This window comes from Myxine glutinosa, chromosome 1, assembly GCF_964187855.1.
Source record: "Myxine glutinosa chromosome 1, kmMyxGlut1.1, whole genome shotgun sequence".
NCBI classification, from domain to species: Eukaryota; Metazoa; Chordata; class Myxini; order Myxiniformes; family Myxinidae; genus Myxine; species Myxine glutinosa.
In genome coordinates this window covers 12,200,554-12,224,831 of record NC_136261.1, presented here as the reverse complement: position 1 = coordinate 12,224,831, position 24,278 = coordinate 12,200,554, and the positions used below count along the sequence as shown (strand labels likewise).

The 24,278-nt window shown below is 48.7% G+C and overlaps 1 protein-coding gene across 1 annotated transcript in view; it reads left to right on the top strand.

The window, feature by feature from the left end:
* UTP20 (UTP20 small subunit processome component) overlaps window positions 1-24,278 on the top strand; it is a 147,170-nt gene that overhangs the window by 25,207 nt on the left and 97,685 nt on the right. Inside the window, exons 7-17 of the mRNA XM_068107235.2 lie at window positions 4,944-5,081; window positions 5,206-5,361; window positions 8,424-8,588; window positions 8,917-9,051; window positions 11,081-11,158; window positions 12,289-12,467; window positions 16,055-16,216; window positions 19,440-19,528; window positions 19,724-19,832; window positions 20,555-20,705; window positions 20,795-20,854. Coding sequence (XP_067963336.2) covers window positions 4,944-5,081; window positions 5,206-5,361; window positions 8,424-8,588; window positions 8,917-9,051; window positions 11,081-11,158; window positions 12,289-12,467; window positions 16,055-16,216; window positions 19,440-19,528; window positions 19,724-19,832; window positions 20,555-20,705; window positions 20,795-20,854 — 1,422 coding nt within the window. The remainder of the gene's footprint in view (window positions 1-4,943; window positions 5,082-5,205; window positions 5,362-8,423; window positions 8,589-8,916; window positions 9,052-11,080; window positions 11,159-12,288; window positions 12,468-16,054; window positions 16,217-19,439; window positions 19,529-19,723; window positions 19,833-20,554; window positions 20,706-20,794; window positions 20,855-24,278) is intronic.

Genomic DNA, 24,278 nt, shown 5'->3' with positions numbered 1-24,278 from the left:
CATACACTGCTCCATACACTTTCGATTCTCAAACACACGGCATCATCTGATCTACCTGGTGCCCTTCTAACTTGGTGCTCCCCATCTTCCCTTTAAACTAAGCACATCCCACATCATTAACAACCATTTTAACCTCTCTTTGTCCCCGACTACCTGTCCAATGTCGCTACTTATCTCTACCGTTACCTATGGTCATCTATAGGTCCCTATACATTATCCTAACCCTCCCGGGCTAGTTTTCACTGCTAAACCCCATAAACCTATAGCTCATGTGCCCCGTGTGAGGGATGGTGGATTTGCCATCCCACCACATCGGGCATCTTCCACGATAAATTTTGCTCATCAAATTCCAGCCAATCAAAAATTTTCCAATCACAAATTCCCTATCCCTACCACCAAATGTCCTTTCACTGGGGCCTCGGTGCGTCTTTACCTCATCAAAACTCGGCTGCGCAAAGCCGAGCAATGAATGCGGGTGGTTTGTTGCCGGCGGTTGGGTCCGTCCGGCATTCGGTGCGGGGAAGGAGGTTTACTCGGGCCGAGATTCCACGCATCATCTCGGCACGGAACCGCCCGATGCCCCAATCTCGGCCGGCCGGAACGCCGCGACCACAAGGGGTCGCCGCGCCGACCCTTCCCCCCTGTCCTCGAACCGGGCCGTCCGCTCCGCTTAGCGGAGCACGGACGTGACCGTGCAGAGCGAGGCCCGGCGTGGATCGCGTACGGCGGTTCCTTCGAAACAGCCGTGGTTACGAACCCCGCTGGTTCCCGCTGCACTCAAAGCCCGGCACGAACCGAGGGCTCGCTTCGGCTAAAAGTCGATCTAACCACTATCCCGTTTAGCATCGATGCTTCACTTGCATGCTCACACCCCACGTTCCGTTCCTTGCTCACACATCCAGCTGTCTCCATACTCTCCGTCATTGCACCTTCTCTTACACACCCCCCAGGTACACTCATAGACTTCGTCACACACCTGACCACCGCACACCTTGGCACACACTCGTCGTTCGTACACCTCACCAACACACCTCTTCGCGCCCACTCCTCGGTCATGTCCTCTGTGACAACCACGGGTGTGCACTCACCTGCACACCCAATCACGTGCTTCACTACCAATTCAAGTGTGCATTCCCTCACGTGCTCGACCATTCCAGGTGTGCATCCTTCCTCACCTGCCACAACCAACTCATGCTCCGTGTCACTCTCACTACTCTCACCACCACACTCGGTCGCGCATTCACCCTTCCTCTCGACAGCTCACTCTGTAATCATGCACTCCTCTGTTACACACCTTTCTCGCATATCCTCTTGCGCACACTCCCGTTACATCCTTCGTAACACTCACCACAGATGTGCACTCTTCCGTTACATCCCCTGGAACACTCCCCATCACGCGCTTCCATGTGCCCCCCCGCACCTGCGCCACGACCAACTCACTCTCGACAGCACACTCACTCCTCGGCGCGCAGTGTTTCCTCACACACCCCATAGTCGGACCTCCTTGCACACCTCCTTTATCCATACACTCCGGACCAGTCATACACCTCACCATTGGTCCCTCACGAGCACCCGGGTCTAAACCAACACCCAAGCCGACTGAATCTCCCCTCACACCATATACATTTCCGAGTATATCGCCACTCACCTCGGCACCTCGTCTTCGCTCCTCTTCCGCCACCTGCAAACTCTGTATTTGGTTAGTAAGCACATCATCATGATTTGAGCACAGACCTTGTACATATTCCATCACCTCCTCCTTTATCTCTCTCTTAGTTTCCCTCAGTCTCTTCTGAATTTCACTTACCCCCTCTTCCACATCCTCTAATTTTTGCTTCACCTCTTTCATTTCCCGGTGCGCCCCCTCAATTTCGTCCTCTAAGGCCACCTTGATCGTTTCTATGTGCGTCCTCACCTCCTGTTCTTTCGTCTCCATTGCCTCTGTCACCTCTTCCAACCTCTTTGTCAATCCCTCATGTACCATCTGACATTCCCTCTTCGTCGCTACCAGTTCCTTTTTTATTTCTTTCTGCGTCGCCTTCAACCCCCCGATTATCGCAGTGTTCTTTTCCACTTGCTCCACTAATTCCTTCTGTCCCACCGTCAGCTGTTCCACTCCCCTCGTCAGATCCTCTATTCCCCCCTGTAACCTAGCCGTACTATTTCTCACCTCTTTCTCCATACGCTCCTCACCTCGCTTTACCTCCTCGCGTACCCCCGCGACCTCCTCGCCCACACCTCGTCTGATCTCCTCCCCCATTTCTCCCATCTCTTTGGTAGATGCTGCCCTCATCTGTTCCAAATCATTCCTCTGGGCATCCAATTTGGTTTCTAACCCGATTTTCACCTCTTCCATCTGATCTCCCATTTGTTTAATTTCCCGGGCGGATTGCTCCCCTATTTCCCTCAATTTGCCTTCCATCGTGTTTTCTAACCCCCCTAACCCATTCTTCACCCCCTCCGTCTGGTTCTCCTGGGCAGCCATTCTATTTTCCAACCCCGTTAACCCCTCCTTCATTTCCCAAATTTGATTACCCATGTCCTCTAGTTGGCCCCCCAATTTACCTTCGAGCCCCCCGATTTGGCTTCCCATATCATTTCTCAATTCCCCGATTTGGTTTTCTAATCCCCCAAATTTATTGTCTAATCCCCCAAATTTATTGTGTAAACCCTCAAATTTATTGTCGAAACCCTCCAATTTGCTGTCTAACTTCCCAATTTGGGCACTAGTACCCCTTGCTTCGTCCCTCATTCCCACCAGTTGGTTTCCCATTCCTACAATTTGGTTTCCCAAGTCATTCCTCAGGTCTTCACTCGTCTGGACCATGAGGGTCCTCATTTGTATCATAAAGAGGTCCAAATTCACCGGTGCTGCGGGCGCGGCTGCCCCAACCACGTGCGAGCCGCCATTTTGTGCGCCTGAAACCTCGTGCGTGAGAGCGCCATCTCGTGTGCCTGAAACCTCTGCAACCACATCCTCACTGCTCTCCTCCTCCATCATTACTCCCACCTCCTCCCTGGGGTCCTGGGTTGATTCTAACCCCTCTAATTCTCCCACTGGCACCCAATCGCCTTGACTAACCATGGCACGAATTTAAAATTTCATGGTTATAAAATAAAATCTTGGGCCACTCGTAATTTTGAGTGCGTTAAGCGCACTTCAGGTCCGAATCTCGCTCCTGACACCAATTGTTACGGAAACGGAGTACGGCACTCCCCTTAGGGGGGGGTGGGGGGGGGGGTTAGTCCCCCTTCTATCTTCACTGGCCGTCTCCACTCCTGAAGTTGCGCAGCTCCCTCCGGAGAGGCAGGTGAGCAACCTCGTTCGCGACCGCGGACAAGATGTTATTTGCCGAGCGGATGGCAGCCCGCGGCTCGAACCATTAACAGAACTAGACCCGATTCTTGAACGTTGGCCAAATCGTGCCACAGGTATTCAATTGGGAAAAGACAAGGACGAAACGGATGTAAAGGAAAGAAGGCAGAGTAAGGAGGAACAGGAATTTATTACTAACTATTATGTACACAATCAAAAGTAACCAAGGAGAAGGAAAGATACGAAAATAAAGACAGAAGGATGGAAGGACCAGAAGGACACAGAGCAATTCTAGCTTACCTATTCAGACTTACTTAACCCCCAGGACAACATAAAAGACGGACGACAATCAGACTTACACTGATTGTCGGGGGATGATGATAGGGATGAATGGCACGAATGGCTGGAAGGGGAAGAAGGTTCCGTTGGAGCTTGCTCCCGCACGGGACATCGGGCTCGACCTCGACGGCCACCGATCCCACAGCAATCGGTTCCTGCGTAGCAGCGGGTCGAAGCTGCGTGTCACACGGGGGCTGGACTACGGAGGTCTCACTTGCGGTGGTCCCAAAGCTGCGGTTTGTTCACTCAACGCTGCTGCTCCTCCTCCACTGAACTCAACAACAACTTCGCTGCTCCTCCTCCACTGGGCTCAACTCCACTCTCCGTGGACTGCTCCACTCTCAACTCCTCCTCCACTGAACTCGACTCGGTCCCGGTGGACTGCTGTGCTGAACTCAACAACAACTCTCGGTGGACTTCCAACTCTCTGACGCATCTCCGGTGGGGGCGTCGCGTGACGGGTTATATAGGCCACACCCTCGAATCTTCGCGAACCTCCCCGATCGTTCTTTCTCCGCCCTCTCAAGCCAAACCCCTCGTGCTTGGTTGGTTGATCGGGTCTGGCTCACTCCTCCTTCCGATGACGAGGGGCGGAGACACGCCTTTCTTCTCCGGACCGACCGCGTGCTCAATGGAGGGCGAATGCAGTTGGCAATGCGGTTGGAAATGGAGGCTTTGGGGGAATTGAAAGGGGATCTATCTTATTTCAATTCGGTGCAATGCAGAGTCAACTAATGGGAAATACAGCCTTAAACTAATACACATAATAAGGAAATAACTATTTCGAAGGGTATATGGTGGCCTACGTGCATGTATATGGACTAATTAAGAGGACGACCTTTGACCTTTACACTACAGAGGTATTTACAAGGAATCATTACATTTACACAGGGTGATATTTACAACAATTACACAGGATTCTCAAATCCGCAACAATATATATATAGTTGTTGGTGGTGTAATGTTTAGAGCGTCCGCTCCGAGTCTGGGACATCGGTGGTTCAAACCCCGACCCTGTCTTACCAAAGACTTTAAAAAAGGTACGTGTTGCTTATTTGCTTGATGCTCAGCATTTAAAAAGGATCGAGAATGGCCCAATGATGCTGGGAAGGCAATAGCAAACCACCTAGCATAACCCTTGCCAGGAAACTGCTTCGGCAGCACCAACGATCTGGAAAGAGTACGGTACATCAAAAAAATTTGCTTAAATAATTCCAGATGTGATTGAAACCCAGTGAACATAATCCTGTGTCATGTGACATTACCTGGTGCTCCTCATTCCATGCAGGTTCCTGATCACGAATCCCTCTTTGACTGGATGTTTTTGGATTTGGTTTTGAATCCTGCAAAAGCTGAGGGTGTGGGTCAGCTGCTCTTCCAGATGTGCAGGGGTGTGCAGCAGCATTTCCATTCGTGCACAGAACGGGTGAGAGTTGCGCAGAATGATGGGCACGTGACGTACTTTTACAAAATGTAATAATTGGCATGCCCTTGTTGCCATTTTAAACTGAAACCTCTGCATTTTCCTGCCGCGTTTGCTTGAATCCAAGGTGTTGCGGATAATGCTGTCAAAACTCGGTCCAGCCACGCAGTCTGGGCCCGAGCTTCCCTGGGCCTCGGTGTTTGAGGCTCTGCAGCAGATGTTGCACAGCATGGCGTGCTACACGACTCGGGAGAATTGTGTTGTTATCTGGGACATGCTGGTGGTGAGCATATCGGACAGACAAGCAGATATTGTGTAATGTGACTTCCGTGTTATTGATTGTCTCCCGTGTGCACTCGCATTCACAACCAAGATATTCTAGTTTTGTATTTTAATTAATTTTCTGAAATTTGTAGAATTTGTTTTTCACTTGGAAGTTGTGGGTTATGATGTATAAATAAAGGTGGAAAAGTCTGGTTTAATGTAATTTCATTCCAGGTTATAAGGTAACAATAGGTGAAAAATTTGAAAGCGGGATGTCGACTTTCTTTCGGCAATATATTGTTGCGGAAATGAGGATTGTGTTTTTTTATTGTGTGTATTATTATTATTGCTTTATTCTGAGCCCTCCTTGCTCCAGTGTGTATAAAGGTCAAAAGGGCGTCCCGGTAGTTAATTCCATAAAGCATACATTGAAGGACACTATAATATCCCTGTTCAGTAGTTTATATCCTTATTATGTGTTTTAGGGTAAGGCCTTGTCTTCCATTAAAATGACACTCCATTGCACCAAGTGAAATAAGATAGAGTCCCTTCATTCCTCATTCCCATTCCCAAAACCTCCATTTCCCCTTTCATCATGGCCAAGCCTCAATCTGCCAATTAGATCCCCTCCAAGTCTCCATTGCCAACTGCACTGGGCAGTTGGCCAGTTTGTTACAGCTGTGGGTTGTTTTCGCCCCAAAGCCGCCATTGAACATGTGCTCGGGTTGGGGAAGAAAGGCGTGCACGCCCGTCGTCATCAAGGGCGGAGCCAGAGGGTCGCGCGACCAACCAGGGCCGAGGTGAGCACACTGATGGGCGTGTCCGAAAAGCCGGCGGCTTAATCGCCGGAGGCACTATAAAGGCGCGCGCGCAAGAAGTTGCGAGGTCCATGACAAGAGCAGAGCTGAGTTGTGTGGTTTTGGGAAAGAGCTGGGTTGGTCGTCAGTGGTGGTCAGTGGTTGCGTTGAGTGGTCAGTGGTTGCATTGAGTTGTCGGTGGTGAGGAGTGATTGAACCAAGAGGAAGAGTTGGACCAATAGAGAGAGAAAGAGTGGTTGGACCAAGAAAGAGAGAGGAGAGAACCCATCACGCCAGACCCCCCACCAGCGCGTCGGCTCCACCAAGCAGCTCCGACCTGTGATCCCGCGCACACGACAGGATCGGTGGCATCAGCGGCCGTCGAGGTCCAGCCCGACGTCCCGTGCGGGATCAAGCTCCAGCCACACACCTCCTTCCAGCCAATCCTGCCTGCAATTTCCCCATTCGTGTACGTGAGTTTGTTCTGTTTGTTCTGTCCAGGGAATAAGTTAAGCTTGTATAGTTAAGCTAGTAATTTTCACTGTGTCACCTGCTTTTTCAATGGTCCCTATACATAACCGTGACTGCTCCTTTTCCTTGTGTGTGTAAATAATAAATAGCGTTACTCTTCTGTACGTCTTCTTCTTCCTCTTTACATTCGGTCGCTTTAGAGTTTTCCATATTGAATATCTGTGGCGCGATACGGCCAACGTTCGGGTGAATCGGGGAAACTGTTAGGGGCCTCCGCTCGGCAAACATAACATCTTTAACCGCGGACCGTAACAATATGTTATGTATATATATTGTTACGGAATTGGAGTACGGCACTCCCCTGAGCAAGGGGGGGGGGGGGGGGTTAACCCCTTGTCTTGTTAAGCTGGCCATCTCCATTCCTGGGGGTATGACGTCACTTCCGGCCGATGGTACGTAGGGTCGTAAGCCCAATTAGTCTTAATACCTAAGTATTACCACCGGCTGTCAGCGAGGAAATACTCCCGCCCATGCCGCAGCGTAATTAATGGATTGCGCCGAGCGAAGTGAACTGCGGCGCGAGCCGTTAGCAATGACTAAACCCGATTGCGAAGCGGTTCGGCCAAAATCGTGCCACAGGTATTCAATCAGGGAAAAGACAAAGACGATCGGACGAGAATGAAAACCAGATGAGTACGGAGGAACAGGTATTTATTACTAATTATACAAGACTAAAGAAAGAGGAGGAAACAAAAGTAATATACAGAGAAGACACAGCGCAATCCTTATACAAGCTTACTTATGGAACCCCAGACAGCACAAACTCACGTACACGAATGGGGAATTGCAGGCAGGAATTGAATGGAGGGAAGAGAAGAGCAGTCTGTCCACAGAACGGGCGACAAGGAGGTCCGAGGATCGCGGCACGACGTCGAGGTCCGTGTGCACGCACTTGTTCTTTGGAGGTTGGTTCCGGCAATTGCCGTCAGTGCTGGTTGGTATCGCGAGCACTCTCGGGCTCATCTGCGCGCGCTTCTCTGAAGCTCCCTCTCATGTCCCTGAAGAAGCTCTCTCATGCGTCTCTGAAGCTCTCTCCTCTCCCTTTCGTACCTCTGGCGGGTGGGGGGGGGGGGGGGGGGGCTCGCGCCAAGGGTTTTATAACCACCCCCGTGGAACTTTCTTGAACCTCCCAGATCTTTCTTACCACGCCCTCTCAGGCCATGCCCACTGAGCCTTGGTTGGTCGGCAAGGGCTGGCTGACTCCACCTTTGATGACGGGGGCTCCCTGGCTCCACCTTGTATGACAAGGTGGGGCCACGCCCTTCTTCTCCGATCCTGGCCTTGTGGGCGATGGAGGTTTGGAGCGAGCGCTAAGGCGGCTGCGGCTGGCAGAGGCGCTTTGGGGAAATCGAAAAGGGGAACTACCTTATTTGTTTGATGCAACGCAGATTCAACTATTGGGAACAGGTCCTTAACTGAAGCACATAATAATGATATAACTATGAAAAGGGCCTATGATTTGCTACGTGTTGCAATGTGGACTAACTAAGGTGCAATTATTTCAATTAACAGCCAATTAAGGGGAAATTTACACAGGGGTTTATTTATAAGGGAATTTACGACTAAATTTACATGTGAAGGTTCTAAAAACCGCAACTATATATATATATATATATATATATATATGTAATATGTTACATAACACCAGATTTTCTTAGTTTGTTGGCCCCTCCTGTATATAGTTGAACATTGCATGAACATCGTGTTCTATGAACTCTCTAGTTTGTGCAATATGTCATTGACATATCCTCAGGCACTTGTTTGGCATGTGTGGGAGGCCATGCTGGAGTCGCAAGACGTTGATAATCCGACATATCGTACATTTACTGAGGAACTGGAAAGAAGTCTGCAGCTGGTGCTGAAGCTCTCTCTGTGCAAAAGAGGCTTGTTGGTCACAAAACCAGAACAACTACAGCAGGTGATTATGACACTGATGGTCGAATAGTAAATTCGACTTTTGTGTACCTTTCGTGGATAATCTTTGTGTGGCAGAGTGTGACAGCAGTTGTAAAGGTGTAGGTCTGAGTGTGGTGTGTAGGCCATCTGGTCCATTAGCAGGTTATCAGGTTTTACGTAGTGAATACCTGCAGTTTTTTTCAGAAGTGATGGTAAAGGTAAATTAATATATCGAGCAAGCATGTGCTCCAAGAAGACTATCAACTGTTCCTTCATTGTAAGTGGAATGTTTAATGAGATCTGTGCAGCGGGTTTGATCATGTGATGCACTATGTTTGTCTGACTGACAGATGTGCCTGCTGTTGGTACAAGATAACAAACTGCCCGAGACCTGCCAAGTCAATGTGCTGCAGATCGTTGCTGCTCTCCTGCTGGGAGATGCATCGGGCCTGCGGTTGGAACTATCCACGGAGATGGTGAAGGCGGTAAGAGTTTGAGCGTGGTTAAATTTCGATACATGTTAGCATTTGTAAATTGCTCTCAGTTCGTGTGTGCTGTGCGTTCTGGTTGTGTGTGCTGTGCATTCTCGTCGTGTGCTGTGCCCTCTGGTCGTGTGCTGTGCCACCTGGTCGTCTGCTGTGCCATCTGGTCGTGTGCTGTGCTCTCTGGTCATGTGCTGTGCTCTCTGGTCATGTGCTGTGCTCTCTGGTTGTGTGCTGTGCTCTCTGGTCATGTGCTGTGCTCTCTGGTCGTGTGCTGTGCTCTCTGGTCGTGTGCTGTGTTCCCTGGCCGTGTGCTGTGCGCCCTGGTCATGTGCTGTGCACCCTGGTCATGTGCTGTGCGCCCTGATCGTGTGCTGTGCGCCCTGATCGTGTGCTGTGCGCCCTGATCGTGTGCTGTGCGCCCTGATCGTGTGTGCTGTGCGCCCTGATCGTGTGTGCTGTGCGCCCTGGTCGTGTGTGCTGTGCGCTCTGGTCGGTTGCTGTGCCTCTGGTCATGTGCTGTGCGCTCTGGTCGTGTGCTGTGCATCCTGGTCGTGCGCTGTGCATCCTGGTCATGTGCTGTGCGTCCTGGTCGTGTGCTGTGCACTCTGATCTGGTGCTGTGACCTCTGGTCGTGTGCTGTGCGCCCTGCTCATGCGCTGTGCGTCCTGGTCGTGCGCTGTGCGTCCTGGTCGTGCGCTGTGCATCTTGGTCATGCGCTGTGCATCCTGGTCGTGCACTGTGCGTCCTGGTCATGCGCTGTGCGTCCTGCTCATGCGCTGTGCGTCCTGGTCGTGCGCTGTGCACCCTGGTCGTGCGCTGTGCATCCTGGTCATGTGCTGTGCGTCCTGGTCGTGTGCTGTGCACTCTGATCTGGTGCTGTGACCTCTGGTCGTGTGCTGTGCCCTCTGGTCATGTGCTGTGCCCTTCGATCGTGTGATGTGAGCCCTGATCGTGCGTTGTTCTCTTTGAACATGCGCTGTGCCCTCTGATCGTGCGCTGTGCTATCTAACCGTGTGCTGTGCTCTCTGAGCATGCGCTGTGCCCTCTGAGCATGTGCTGTGCCCTCTCATCGTGTGCTATGCCCTCTGATAGTGTGCTGTGCCCTCTGATAGTGCACTGTGCCCTCTGATAATGCGCTGTGCCCTCTGATAGTGCGCTGTGCCCTCTGATAGTGTGCTGTGCCCTCTGATAGTGTGCTGTGCCCTCTGATAGTGTGCTGTGCCCTGTCAGTGTGCTGTGCCCTCTGATAGTGTGCTGTGCCTTCTGTTAGTGCGCTGTACCCTCTAATAGTGCGCTGTGCCCTCTGATAGTGCGCTATGCCATCTGATAGTGTGCTGTGCCCTCTGATAGTGTGCTGTGCCCTCTGAGAATGCGCTGTGCCCTCTGAGAATGTGCTGTGCCCTCTGGTCGTGTGCTGTGCCTTCTTGGCATGCGCTGTGCCCTCTGGTCATGCGCTGTGCCCTCTGGTCGTGCGCTGTGCCCTCTGGTCGTGCGCCGTGCCCTCTGGTTGTGCGCTGTGCCCTCTGGTCGTGTGCTGTGCCTTCTTTGAGTGCGCTGTGCCCTCTGGTCGTGCGCTGTGCCCTCTGATAGTGTGCTGTGCCCTCTGATAGTGTGCTGTGCCCTGTCATAGTGTGCTGTGCCCTCTGATAGTGTGCTGTGCCTTCTGTTAGTGCGCTGTGCCCTCTAATAGTGTGCCGTGCCCTCTGATAGTGCGCTATGCCATCTGATAGTGTGCTGTGCCCTCTGATAGTGTGCTGTGCCCTCTGAGAATGCGCTGTGCCCTCTGAGAATGCGTTGTGCCCTCTGGTCGTGTGCTGTGCCTTCTTGGCGTGCGCTGTGCCCTCTGGTCATGCGCTGTGCCCTCTGGTCATGCGCTGTGCCCTCTGGTCGTGCGCTGTGCCCTCCTCTGGTCGTGCGCTGTGCCCTCTGGTCGTGCGCTGTGCCCTCTGGTCGTGCGCTGTGCCCTCTGGTCGTGCGCTGTGCCCTCTGGTCGTGCGTTGTGCCCTCTGATCATGTGCTGCGTGTTCAGGTGTTTGAGAGTCCCTGCACACTGGATGCGCTCTTGAACTTCTCTCAGGAGCTGTTCCCCTGGGCTTCATATCAAGAGGTAATATTTTGTACTCTGCAATCAGTGTAAATGAGTGTGTTACTTACATTAAAATGATTCGGATTATTGATTAATAATATCGGCGACTGTCCTCGAAGAAAGCTCTTGCAGCCACAAATTTCCACAAATTTTCGTCGAACTCACTCGTGATTCATTGATGTATTTTGTGTGCACGATGGTGTTGGTGGGGTTTGGATGTGTTAAAATGAGGATTAAAAATCTATTGAGAAAAGGAAAAAAGGAGATGAGAGGAAATGAAAAACATTTGGGAGGAGGCAGAAGAAAGTGACGAGGCACGGAGGAAGCAAATTGAGGAGGGGGTTGCCGACGGGGTTTGCTTCCTGGAGGGTCTGAGGAGGAGTGGTATTTAAAAAAATGAACAGGGTGCATCGACCAACCTGTCATTGATGTGAGAGCAACAAACAGGCCTGGTGATTCGGCTTAATGCAGGATGTGCCAATGGTGTTGAGAGTTTCAGATTGCACAAAATCAATTTATTAATCAAGGAGTCAATTTATTTATTTAATGCTAGCCACCTGGTCATGGACGCCAACTTCGATACGTGATTTGCCTAAGAAAGATAAATAGCTGATGGTGAGGCCCAAAAGTTTGACTGACTGAACTTCTTTAAGAGGATTGTTAAGGAAGTTGATAGGAGGGTTTGCCAGATCGATTGTCCTTTTGGAGAGACGGAGACAGAGTGAGAGTGTGAGATTTTTCAGGATTGAAAGACATGTTTTGCACCTCGGGTTCACGATCTCTGAGTGAATAGACGACAAAGCTTGGAAGTTTGCATGCAAGCGTTTAATACCAAAATGGCGACTGCAGAGGAACGCCGAGTCACGTCATCCACCCGCTAGACCCCCCGTACAAAGCACGGCATCACTTCTGCTTCATCACCAGCCCAATTCAGTACAGATTTGGATAGCGGTGGAGTGCAAGTGGAGCGCAATTGCCGGCTCAACATATGTGTGGAATTGCTTTTTAACAAACTTGCTTTCCTCGGTTTTATCGAACTATCTTTTCTGTTGGTGTTTTGGATTCGCCGGTAATTCCACAAGGTGTGCTCTGCATTTCCACCTTGCCTATACCTTTTATGTGCAATTAAATTGATCCTTGCTCCTCCGCAGATGTTTCTCCCATACTTGCTGCCACGTATCCAGCAAGGCCTCTTGGCTGGACAGGCAGATTCCTCCAGGGTGACCCTGATCTTCCTCGCCGAGCTCATCCTGAACAAGGTCACATCCGTCATCAGTGGCTCTTCCGAGTTCCAGACATATCCCTTGACCTTCCAAAACCTGCCAACCAGGTACAGCAACCCGTGAATATCGCACAAACTCCAGGGTGGTGGGTCTACCTGGCGTCATCACTCATCGTAACTGTTTTTTTTTGGTGGATTCCCTATCAAGGCTCGTGAAAGAGCTAACATCAATCACAAAAAAGGACAAACGGACACACAAAACATACTGTTACGGACGCGGTTAGGATGTTATTTACCGAGCGGTGGTATTGCCGCGACCTAACAGTTCCCCCGATTCTTCCCCAACTCACCCGATTCCACCCAAACGTTGACCAAATCGCGCTATGCTAAATCAATGATGGAAAGGACACAACGACTGGGATAGATGAAACGACGCAAGGGGTACAGTTCTCAAGACCTCCGGAGGAGGATATAATTACAGTGGTGGAGAAAAGGGGTAGATTACAAGGTAGTGAGGTAAAGACACAGAAGAGATAGGCACTTAATTACAGTCTTATCTTATCCCAGACAGACCACAGACAAACGGAACAAGGCTGACTTACACAGGGATTGATGGCAGGGAAGGACAGGTAGTTCGATAGCACAAGGTGCACCTTGGCTCGGGGACAGGATCAAGCACGGTCCAAGAGATGCAGGGAGGCCTCACAGCGCTCGGAGGGTACGTCTTGCTTGCTCCAAGCTCAGCGCGCATCTGACGTCACCTCCCTCTTCCTGCGCATGCTCAGCGGGGAGTCACACGCCCTCGGCTGGTTGGCTCCGCCCCAGATGGGACCGGTCCACCGCTTCCATTGGGTGCGGGGGTTACCGGGCTCCGCCCTTGACGAGGAGCTGACAGGGAGCCCCTATTTGGTAACCCCGTCGAGCACATGTTCGATGGCGGCTCGTTGGGAAGGCCTCGTGCCCTCCCAACACCCCCTACCAACCAAGCCGGAGTGAGGACGCGCACTCCCTGTGCACGCCGCCGCCGTTGCTGTTGTTGTTGTTGTTGTTGTTGTTGTTGCTGAACCGTGAGGAAGAGCTGCGGGGAGGTATTGGGAGGTCCTAAACTTCCTAACGGTGCCATACAATCACATTCTGGTGCAACGAAGGGTCAGAATTAATGGAAACGAGTCCTTAACTGACATAGACTAAGAATAACTAGCAAGATGTCCTATAGTTGTCTTACATGAGATGCGGTGAACCTGGGCACGACATTTAATGGGGGAAATAGGGGGAGGTCGGGTCTACAGAGTGTTGTTTACAGAAAATGGGACTAGGGAATGGGGGATTGGGGATAGTTGGGAATTATTGAGGAAATAGGGGAATATTTAGAAGCGGATATGGATGGATGCAAATCCCATATCCGCAACAATACAATAAAGGGAATGGGAGACAAGATGGGGGAGAGAGAGGGAAGCTCACAAGTACAACAGCAGAGAACAGGGACAATGGAAGATCCGTGGGACGGAGAGGGCTTGGGGGGAGGAGGCATGGGAAGGCGGTGGAGGGGGGTGAGAAAGGTACATAACACATGGACACTGCTAGAACTTCCAGGAAAGAAAGAAGTCGGGATTTCAAAAAAAAAGTGGATCTGGGCTGAATTCACGGGGGTAGAAAAGATCAAGGTTTTGGATGGGGGAAGATAAGAGATGGTGAACAGCTGTTTTAAAGACCTGGAGGGAGGAGTAGGATTGAAGGGAGTGGGGGAGTTTGTTCCAGAGGCGGGAGAAAAGAGGAATGAAAGAGTGAAGGTGAGTAGAGAGTCTTGATTTTGGCAGTTTAACCATAAGAGGGTTGCAGGCAGATCTTGTGCGACCTGAAGGAATATTTGGGGGACAGAGCACAGATAGAGCTGGGGGAGCAAGGTCGGAGAGGAGTCGGTAGAAGACAGAAAGACCACCAACCTGCCTGCGGAGCGAGAGAGTGAAAGGCCTTCAGAATCAGCTTCATCATGGGAGATACCATTGATGCTGAAAGCGTTGGTTTATATAGCGTGAAGCCTATCCAGGTGTGAGGCAGGAGCACCAGCCCAGAGGGGAGAACAGTATTCCATTGAGCTGCGGATGAAAGCCTTGTATGTGGTGAGCTCAGGTGTGCCTAGGAAGGACTTCGCACGACGGAGGATGCCCAGTTGGCGACTGGCCAAGTTGCCTTGTCAAATTTGAGAATAGTTGCGTGATTGTTGTGATAAGTTTTGGCACTTTTAGCTCTACCACTCCATGCTTTGTCTTTGAGATACGAACGCACAATGTTTTCATATTTCCTGATTAGAGCAACTCTGTGGCTGAACCTTTTGCTCCTTATCAGTATTGCTTTTTCATCAGGATAGGATTTGATTGTGTAATGGTTAAAATGTCAGCTCTGAGTCTGGGAAGTTGGTGATTTGAACCACGGCCGAGTCGTACCAAAGACTTTTAAAATGGTACGCGATGCTTCCTCGTTTGGCACTCGGCGGTCAAAACGACAGAGCATGGACGAGCACCCATTGCGCAGACTTTGTTGGGCCTAATAGTCTCATCCTGTATTGAAGTTCGAATCTCATATTAAAATCCTACTTTGGAGCGATGTCGAATGATCACGTTCAAAATGCATCACTTCGTATAGAAACACTCGGAAGGGTCAGATATGAGTGGAAGTCCAAAAACAAAACTTGTTTTGTGCTGATTTCTTCCCGTTATTTGTGCGGAATAATCTCTTGTGCATTATTTTTCTGTTGGCTTTATGATAATTGTTCTTAATTCCTAAATACAGGTATCGAGAGACTGGGCCAACGTGATCCAATTGCTTGAAAGACAAAATGAGGCAAAATGAAAACGGTGGAACCATAACAAATGGATTTGGTGCATCTCAATTCGAGGATATTGTAGGTGAAGGGTTCGAACAGCATCTCGGGGAGCGTAGCTAAAGCCGAGTCGTATAATTGGGAGAGAGGTTGAGGTGATGGTGAGCATCAGCCCTGGAATCCTATGAGGAAAAGATTGAGATACCACTCAGGCTTGAATAGGTGTGAGTGTGTCGAATTTGGACTTTGGCAGGATAACAAGGAAAGGTGTTCTGATGGAATATGTGCAACTTGGAAGCGAGGTGAGAGGGCAGACGAGGAGCAGGGCCAGGATAGGCCGTCCACCTGCCAACAGTGACCAAGAAGCTGAGCCTCACACTCACTTCCTGTCATGATATGTCAATGACACAGAGGCCTTTAGAATGCAGGGCCTCTCACCTCCTCATTGGGTGTGACCGACAATTCTGCGACACCTTGAAGTGACCGTTTTATTAATCTTCATGAATTTTGTTCCCAACTAACCTGGGTTGGTCTATTTGCCATTCCCATCCAAGCACTTGGTTCACATGATGACGGGCTCTCCAGTTCAAATGATGTATCCTGTGCTTGTTTGTCCATCGTCTCCTGATGTCCATGTTATTCATGTGAAAAGTTGATTGTTGTCTCCTGATGTCCTTTGTCTACATGTGATGTGTGCATCCTTCCTGTTTGATCCTTATTCACTAAAGGTACCAATGTTCTATGTGGTGCCTTAAGCATCTGTGTAGCACCACGGTGACAAGACCGTGCCAGTATGCATGTTATGTTATAGTATGTGATGTGGATGTGACAGAGGCACGATGGGTGAGACCTCCACTTCCTGTACCTGTCACAGGGCAACGAAAGGTGTTCATGCAAGAGCCAAGCGGCCCGTTTCTGTGGCTGCACACCTGCTGGGCGTGTTTGAGCCGTTTTGCAAGCCGAAGAAGGCAAGCCGCCCCAACGCCGATGATCTGGGCGACCTGTTCACCACGCTGGTCGTGCTGCCTCATGTGAGGTGCGTTCGGCTTTTCGGTTTGGCTGGAAATGGTTCTTAGTCCTTTCTGGTGCCTCCATTTTGTTTCCATCTCGCCCTCCTTTTCTCTTCTTTTCTTTTCCTCATTCTGTTTGTCTTCCTTCATATTCTCAAACTTCACTATCATTTATATCTCCTGATAGTTTGCCCGAACTATTTATCTTATTTTTGTTCATTTGCATTTTCCTCGTTCTTGAGCTTCCCTCACCATGAATGTTTTTCGAGTCTTTTTAACAAGAGATCGATGTTACGTATATAATAGGCTAACGCTGTCTGTGTCCCACCCTGAAACACGGAAATGCTCCTTGGAGAGAAAAAATTATGAAGTAGATGAGTTGCTTCAAATTAATCCAAGGCTGCGGGAAAATGATAATTTTTTCAATCAGATAAAAATTTGAACCTGGGCCCTGTATGGGCAACAGACGGCTTGCCTCGATCACTCCTAAAAATAAATAATTGCTGTTAATAAATATATAACCTCCCATTTTGAGCTCTTTCAACCGGCAAAATAATAAAAGTCTTTTTTATTTATTTTACAGCATAGTATTTTTACCACTGATGTCTGCGAGTAAACTTTCAATTTGAACCGGGATCGCTGTTTCGCCCTTTTGGGTTCATCATTTTGAACGAGCTTCCGCTTTTTTGTGATCCAGGTGGAATTTGTTGGAAGGCTTGTGACAATTCCTCAGATCTATGTGAAGTGGAGCGGAAGGATTTAATGATTCTGAATTTTTTAACACATGGTCGAGGCTCATGGAAGAGCTCGATCAGAATGGAATGTGTTATGGGGTCCTCCCCTGTCCCCTGGTCTCGGTAAACCTCCGAACCCCGAGAGGATCCCCGGCAGAAAGATATATTATCCTTGGTTGAAATCAATCAAATCAATAATGAAACCACACCAAGGGTTATGAACAAACAATAATATATTATAAATCACACCGGAATCACGACACAAATAATAATAACAATTCGCCCTACAATCACTATTTTAAGATGGCATCACCTTATCTAGTCCTTTAACCCAAACTCACAGCACTCCCCCAATGTCTCTGTACCCCTCCAAGGCGAGGTCGATTCGCTCCAGCGATCGTTGGATCAATGTCCGATCACAATCGTGGGGTGGACGCGTGGACGATCGAAGCAACCCAGAGGTCACGTGGTCCAACACCCAGCACAATAGCGGTGGAATGGGAAACCTCCCACAGACGCGCTCCGACGTACACGTTTGCGGTTCAATCAGCGAGTCTCCTTATAATCCTCAAAAGCCACTTTCTTGCACAGCCGTCCCCGGCAACCCACCGGGGAATAATGCCCGGCTGACGCGACAAAAACCTGTTCACTGAAGGTTGCGCGCGTGGCGAAAATGGCGGACGGCTTTCACTCGAACCGGGGCTTTGAGGCAAGGATACCCCGGAACCTCAATGAGGATACCCGACTACGCAGGCTCCCCAGCACTCCGGCGATATCTCCTATCGCACGAACTTCCTTTCAAGGACGCAAAGTTCACTCGCACTGTACGCTCGACCGCTCGGTCCGGAGCTTCCACAAAAACGTCTTTCCACGATCTCCTCATGCCTCTTCTCCTTCGCTCCCTTTTCTTCCTGGTCACGATCCGATTTCCGACCACATTTTACCAGGAGCGCTTTTAAACCTTTTAACCACAATAACCCTTTCTCTTAAGCCACAATAAGCATAATATCTAGAACCAACAATGATAACAATAACAACCATAATTAGGGCCGAATCCGTAACAAATGGAACAAAATGAAAAGGAACAAAAACCCTCACAAATACATGATCAGATGAGCCTATTGGAGCAGAAGAGGAACAGGAGACGTTTGCAGGATAATTTTTCATTACCAAGTCCAGACGGGAGGATTTGCATTCAATTTGGGAGAAATTTATTGGAAGGTTCATTGATTGGGTGAGGCCCACAAAGTCACAGAAGTAGTCATTTGCTGATGTGTCATGGCTGGTGAGAGAGGTACCAACACCCAGACAATTGGCATGGTGACAGTTGAAATCACCACATAGGAGGAAGAGAGAGTTGGGATGGGTGGTTATAAGATTGTTCATGTTAGCAGAGAGGGAGATGTAAATATGGCAGTCCCTGTTGGGAGGATGGCTTAACACACAGACAGACAATATATGTTTGCTGAGGGGGAGCAGGGGGGTGGATCCAGGATTTTAGTTTGGGGGTGGAGGGCGCAACGAAATTACATTGTATTTATCAAGATAGAGTTTTGGGATTTGATCCCCACTTCATGCCCCATGGACTTGGGGTGGCAGGGGTAAAAACAGGGGAAAATGTGAAACTCAAAATTTGATATTGGGTCATTCCTGCTGGATCATTTTCCCATCTTTCAAGTTTGCTTTTGTTGGGATACTTGGGGATTTGCGATGGCGCGTCATCGACTTCGCTCTACTTTGAATTGTGTGGATAATAATCGGAGGTCACACAGTATAAGCTGACCCGTTTACACCTGATGCAAACAAATGCTGATATTTAACCGTGCCCTCCTCCTCCTCCTCCTCCTCCTCCTCCTCCACCTCATCCTCCCCCCACTTCTACACCCCCCCCCCCATTCCTCCTCCTCCCACTCGATTGTTTTTCTGACACACCCCTTTCCACTTCTCTTCTGTCCACTCCTAACCCTCTTCTATTCTGTCCACTCCTACCCCTCTTCTATTCTGTCCACTCCTACCCCTCTTCTCTTCTGTCCACTCCTAACCCTCTTCTATTCTGTCCACTCCTACCCCTCTAATCTTCTGTCCACTCCTACCCCTCTTCTCTTCTGTCCACTCCTACCCCTCTTCTATTCTGTCCACTCCTACTCCTCTTCTATTCTGTCCACTCCTACCTCTCTTCTATTCTGTCCACTCCTACCTCTCTTCTATTCTGTCCACTCCTACCCCTCTTCTCTTCTGTCCACTCCTACCCCTCTTCTCTTCTGTCCACTCCTACCCCTCTTCTATTCTGTCCACTCCTACCCCTCTTCTATTCTGTCCACTCCTACCCCTCTAATCTTCTGTCCACTCCTACCCCTCTTCTCTTCTGTCCACTCCTACCCCTCTTCTCTTCTGTCCACTCCTACCCCTCTAATCTTCTGTCCACTCCTACCCCTCTTCTCGATCTCATTTGACCTTCATCATGATTTTGTATTGTTTTGCTTTATTTGTGCAATTTCCACTGTATGTGGTGCAGGCCCTTCGAGGACGATCTTTTTGCAAAAGCTGTCTATGATGTTTTCAACTGGATCTTCGTTTCTGTCGTCGACAAAAAGGAATCTTCAGGTCTGTTCTTCTCCATTCTGTCATTAAAGTCTCTCGCTCGACTCCCCCTAACCACGATCGCATCTTCCACTCCCTCCCTATGTTCCTGACACAAAGACCTGCGTTGCACCATATTTTGCCTCATCCTTTGCTCTTTTTACTCGATGAACCATTCTGTTTTGTCCCACAATCCCTTTGTCCTGTTTTATCCTGCAGACAAGCTGCTGTTTGTGCTTCAACAAGCCACCTGCTGTTTGCTCCACTTGGACAGCGGTCCACAGGTGCTGCAGGTCCTCACAGCCGAACGCTTGTTTACATTGCTCAGGTGTGCATCCTCTGGGATCTAATTCTGAGTCCTTGTCGTTCTGTCCCACCAAATGCTGCAGATTGCATATCCACCGATTGGTGTTAGTATCGGTCCTAGCTTTGACTCACCTGTACGTGACTCCAAGCTTCAATCACTCGCAGGATCCTTTCCACCAATGAATCTACACTCATTAGGAATCATATTTTCGTGGTTCGGCTATTCGAGCTCAGCTGTGATGGATGCTGTGAAGAGAAGCAGGTTGAGATGGTTTGGTCATATGTTGAGGAACGTGACTGGTTGAGAAGTGACTGGTTGAGAAGCCGAAAGTGACTGGTTGAGAAGAATGATGGAAATGAATGTAGAAGGAAGTAGAGGACAGGGAAGACCGAGAAAGACTTGGCTAAAGATGGTGGAAGAAGAAATGCGGGCAAGGGGGTTAACAAGGGGAGATGCAGAAAATAGGGCAAAATGGAGAAGATTGTCATGGGGACCGCAAGGCTAACCCCCGCTCTAGCAGGGAAAATGGCCTTAAAATGCCTGTTGTTGTTGTTGTATTGCAAGCATAGATCACTTCCCCATCTCTGCAAGCTTGGGGAACGATGCTTTGGTTTGAACTTCCACTTAAAATAAGCGAAATTGTAACGTTGTTGTTGTTGTTGTTGTTGTTGTTTGTTTGGCTATTTGAGCTCGGCCTCGGTTTGAGTCTCTTGAACCAGGATTATCGAGTATGCTTTGCGCAGGTTGCATTCTTCAGTCCCATGTGTTCTTCTGCTTGTCGACCTGGTATTTACACGAATGGCGATGCTCGGGGAGTGCCAGGCGCCGGCGTCCAGCAATCTACTCGAATGGTTTCCCTTCCTCCAGCCGAATCTTTCGTCCGATAACAGCCAGGTACGGAATGAGCCGTTGTTTGGTTGTGCCGTCCCACACGTTCGTATCTCCCGGTTTGTTTGATGCTTACGCCGCTGCCTTTGTTACAGGTCAGGTTCCTTACCCTGCGGATTTTGAACCACTTCCACGTGGAACTTCCACTCGTTGAGGTAATTCCAAATGACATGGTTAATTGAGGTCGATTTATGTTCAGAGCGGTGTGTATGGTTTTAATGGACGCAAGGTGGTGCAAATCCAATGGTATCTTGCAGCCGCTCGTGGAGGGTAGCTTTAATCCATTGTAAAAAGGTAATACTTTACGGAAGTGTCAAACAAATCCCCACTTCCTGCATACGGTTCAACTTACTGCAAATGATATCCTCCCTTGGGAGCACTCAACTTTATTATCACATGACACTCAGAGCCAATCGCTGACCACCAGTGATATCAGTGGCTGTGTCAACAAACGAACCAAGTTTCGGTTTCTGGGGCAAGAATATATATGTTTTCAATTCTGAATTATTTGAAGTAAGCTTAGGCTTGCACAAGTGGGAACACATTCCTAGCCAATGCATCTTCTTGTCTTTCTTCTTCTTCTTCCTCTTCTTCTTCTTCTTCTTCTTCTTCTTTGACGGCCACCATTTTCCCACCTTTTTTGTTGGGTCAGCCCGGGGAAGCTTGCCCCGAGTTTTCACGAACTGGCTGGCCAGGCCTTACATTTGACTAGTTAGGGCAGGAATTTTGAATTTGACCATGGTGGCGGCAATCGCTCACCTACTCACCAGGAAGGACACCAAGGGCTCTTTATCATCTACACACGAATGCCGGCAGACGGGACGCCCGTTTAACATCCATCCGACGCATTGATGAATCGCCCTGCCTGTGAAACACCGGGATGACAGTTTATAGCTGGGTCAGGATTCAAACCCAGGCTAGGCAGCTTAGAGGTGAGTGTGCGTACCCGTAGACCACGAGACCATCCTGTCAGCCCCAATGTTTAACGTTGATGTCATATCCGCCTGTGGTGAGTTACTCGTCACATAAGATCTCCTGGGACAGTTGATCAAACTTATCAGTTGTTTGTGATCACTTCACTCCATCTTGCTCCAGATCCTTGAGCCTTCTCTAATCCCTTTGGGATTGTGGCACGCAGTTTGAGAACACGTGTCCCAAGAGAACATTGAAACCATTTCCCGGAAGTGCCAGTGTGCCAGTGCGAGACAATCCGGTCGAAGTAGTTTTCCAATGCGCAGTAGTTTTGAGCTGTTTTTGAATTGTCTGTTATTCGAGTAGACACTCTCCTCATACTCGTTCATAAGTTTCTTTAACACTCGTTTTCTTGAACTCAACAAAAAACATTTTGGGTGGAACATCATTGTTCAAACAAATGATATCCTTTGGAGCAATATAATTAATTATTTTTTGTATGTAACCTCTAATTGGAGATGAGGAGGTATCGTGGGGATTCTAGTCCTAAACTAGAACGGCACTCAGTAGAGAGCATACCTCCGCCAGGTGAATAGTTAGGGTTTTGTATCCCAGAGTAGACCAGAAAATCACAATACAGAATCACATTTAATCAAAATCATCTGCCCACAACTTTTTGAGCTATCCCGCTATGTATCGTTTTTGGCCTGATCTCCCAATGGTGAAGAATCACTTTTAAAAATTCTACTATCCGGATCCAGATCTTCACAAAAATTGAATCGATTCTTCCTTGTCAGACATACAACCTGTCCACCAAGTTTCGTCCAAATTCGTCCACATCTTTTTGAGATATCCTGCTATATGTTGGTTTTAGCCCCATCACTCCACTCAATGGCGAAGAATCACTTAATGAATTAAATAATTCTCATATGCGAATCCATATTCAGATCTTCAACAAAATTGAATCTATTTGTCCTCGTCAGACACACAACTGGTCCACCAAGTGTCGTCCAAATCCGTCCACAACTTTTTGAGATATCCTGCTATGTATCGTTTTTGGCCCGACCTCCCAATGCTGAAGAATCACTTAAAAAATTCGAGTAGCCGGATCCGAATCCGGATTTTCACCAAAATCTAATCATTTCGTCCTTGACACATACGCTACGTCTCTGCCAAATTTTGTTCGAATCCGTCCACAACTTTTCGAGATATTTTGTTTACAAACAAACAAACGGACAAACAGACAGACAGGGTTGAAAACATAACCTTCATCCACCTTTGGTGGCAGAGGTAATAAAAAAGAAAAACGTTTGCCTGCCCCCCCCCCCCCTCCACCCCCCACCCTGTCCTCGAATCTACAGAGATTTACATTCCCTGACATAGAAGCGTCTCATCCATGTCTCCAAGCCACTTCCTTGGTGTTTAGTTTCTGGATATCTTTTGTATTAAATATCTAGGTTCGTGGAAAGGTGAAGTTGCGTTGCGGCCTAGAGGTGACTCGGGAAGTCGGTTCCACCATTGGGAGAAATGAGGAATAAGAGGTGGTTTGTGGTAAGCTTTGATTTTGGACCAGAACTAGATCGCTGGAGAGGGTCAGAAGAGCTGGAGAGGATCGGAGATCTGAAAGAACAGAAGGAGGAAGACAGGCGGAGGAGCGATGAAAAACGGAGAGGTCACCAAATTGTCCACATATGAGGGTGACGGGCCTTCTGCGTTGGCCTCGTCTCAATACTTTGGCTGGTCATAAAACAAATATTCTCATCTCCACCTATGGGTCCCTTTCAGGAAATTGCTCTGAATTAAATAATCTTTCATTCACATTTTTACGATTTATTAATATATTTTATGCCTCCACAGCAGAAGGCGCCAGAGGAATTATGTTTTTGGGTTGTCCGTCCGTCCGTATGTGTGTGCGTCCCCAGGATAACTTGTGAAAATGAAGAGATTTTGACCAAACTTGGTAAAAGTATGAACTATAATACAAAGATGAACAGCTTTTTGGTTCCAAAGGTCAAAGATCAAAGGTCATGTGACCTTCAATTAAAAATCGTTAACATATTAACTTGTGAACCACAGAAGGGATTTCAACCAAACCTGGCACAAATATTGACTCGGATACAAAGATGACCCGATTGAAGTTTTGGTTCAACAGGTGAAATAAAGGTCATGTGCCCTTTGAAAATCATTTTGCAGATCATAACTCAAGTGAGAAGCGTCTGATGTTTTCCTCTTTCACTCGTCTCTTTTCTCTCCTGGACTCTCCCTCTCTTATGCGACCTTTCATTATGGTTCTCAGACGAGGGCATTAAGTGCTTTGTCTTGGTGTCCGTGATGTCCCGCTTTTTGAAGAATTTTCCTTTATTCTTTTCAAATATTTAATTTCCTCCACTTTTGAGTCCCCCCCCCCCCCCCCCCCCCACTATAAAGCTAAATTTCAAGTGCTATCAATTTCCTAATATTACGAGTTGCCTGCACCACGAAGCATCAGCGATCTCCGATCAGAGTCCTCTCGTTTTTCTTGAGACCTTTAATTGAAGTCAAACGTAACAGTGGCTCGACATGCAATGCGGGGGGAGGCATATCCGTTGACACATTCGCATCAAATTTTATTTTCTCTCTCTCTCTATCTCTATCTCTATCTCTATCTCTATATCTCTCTCTCTCTAT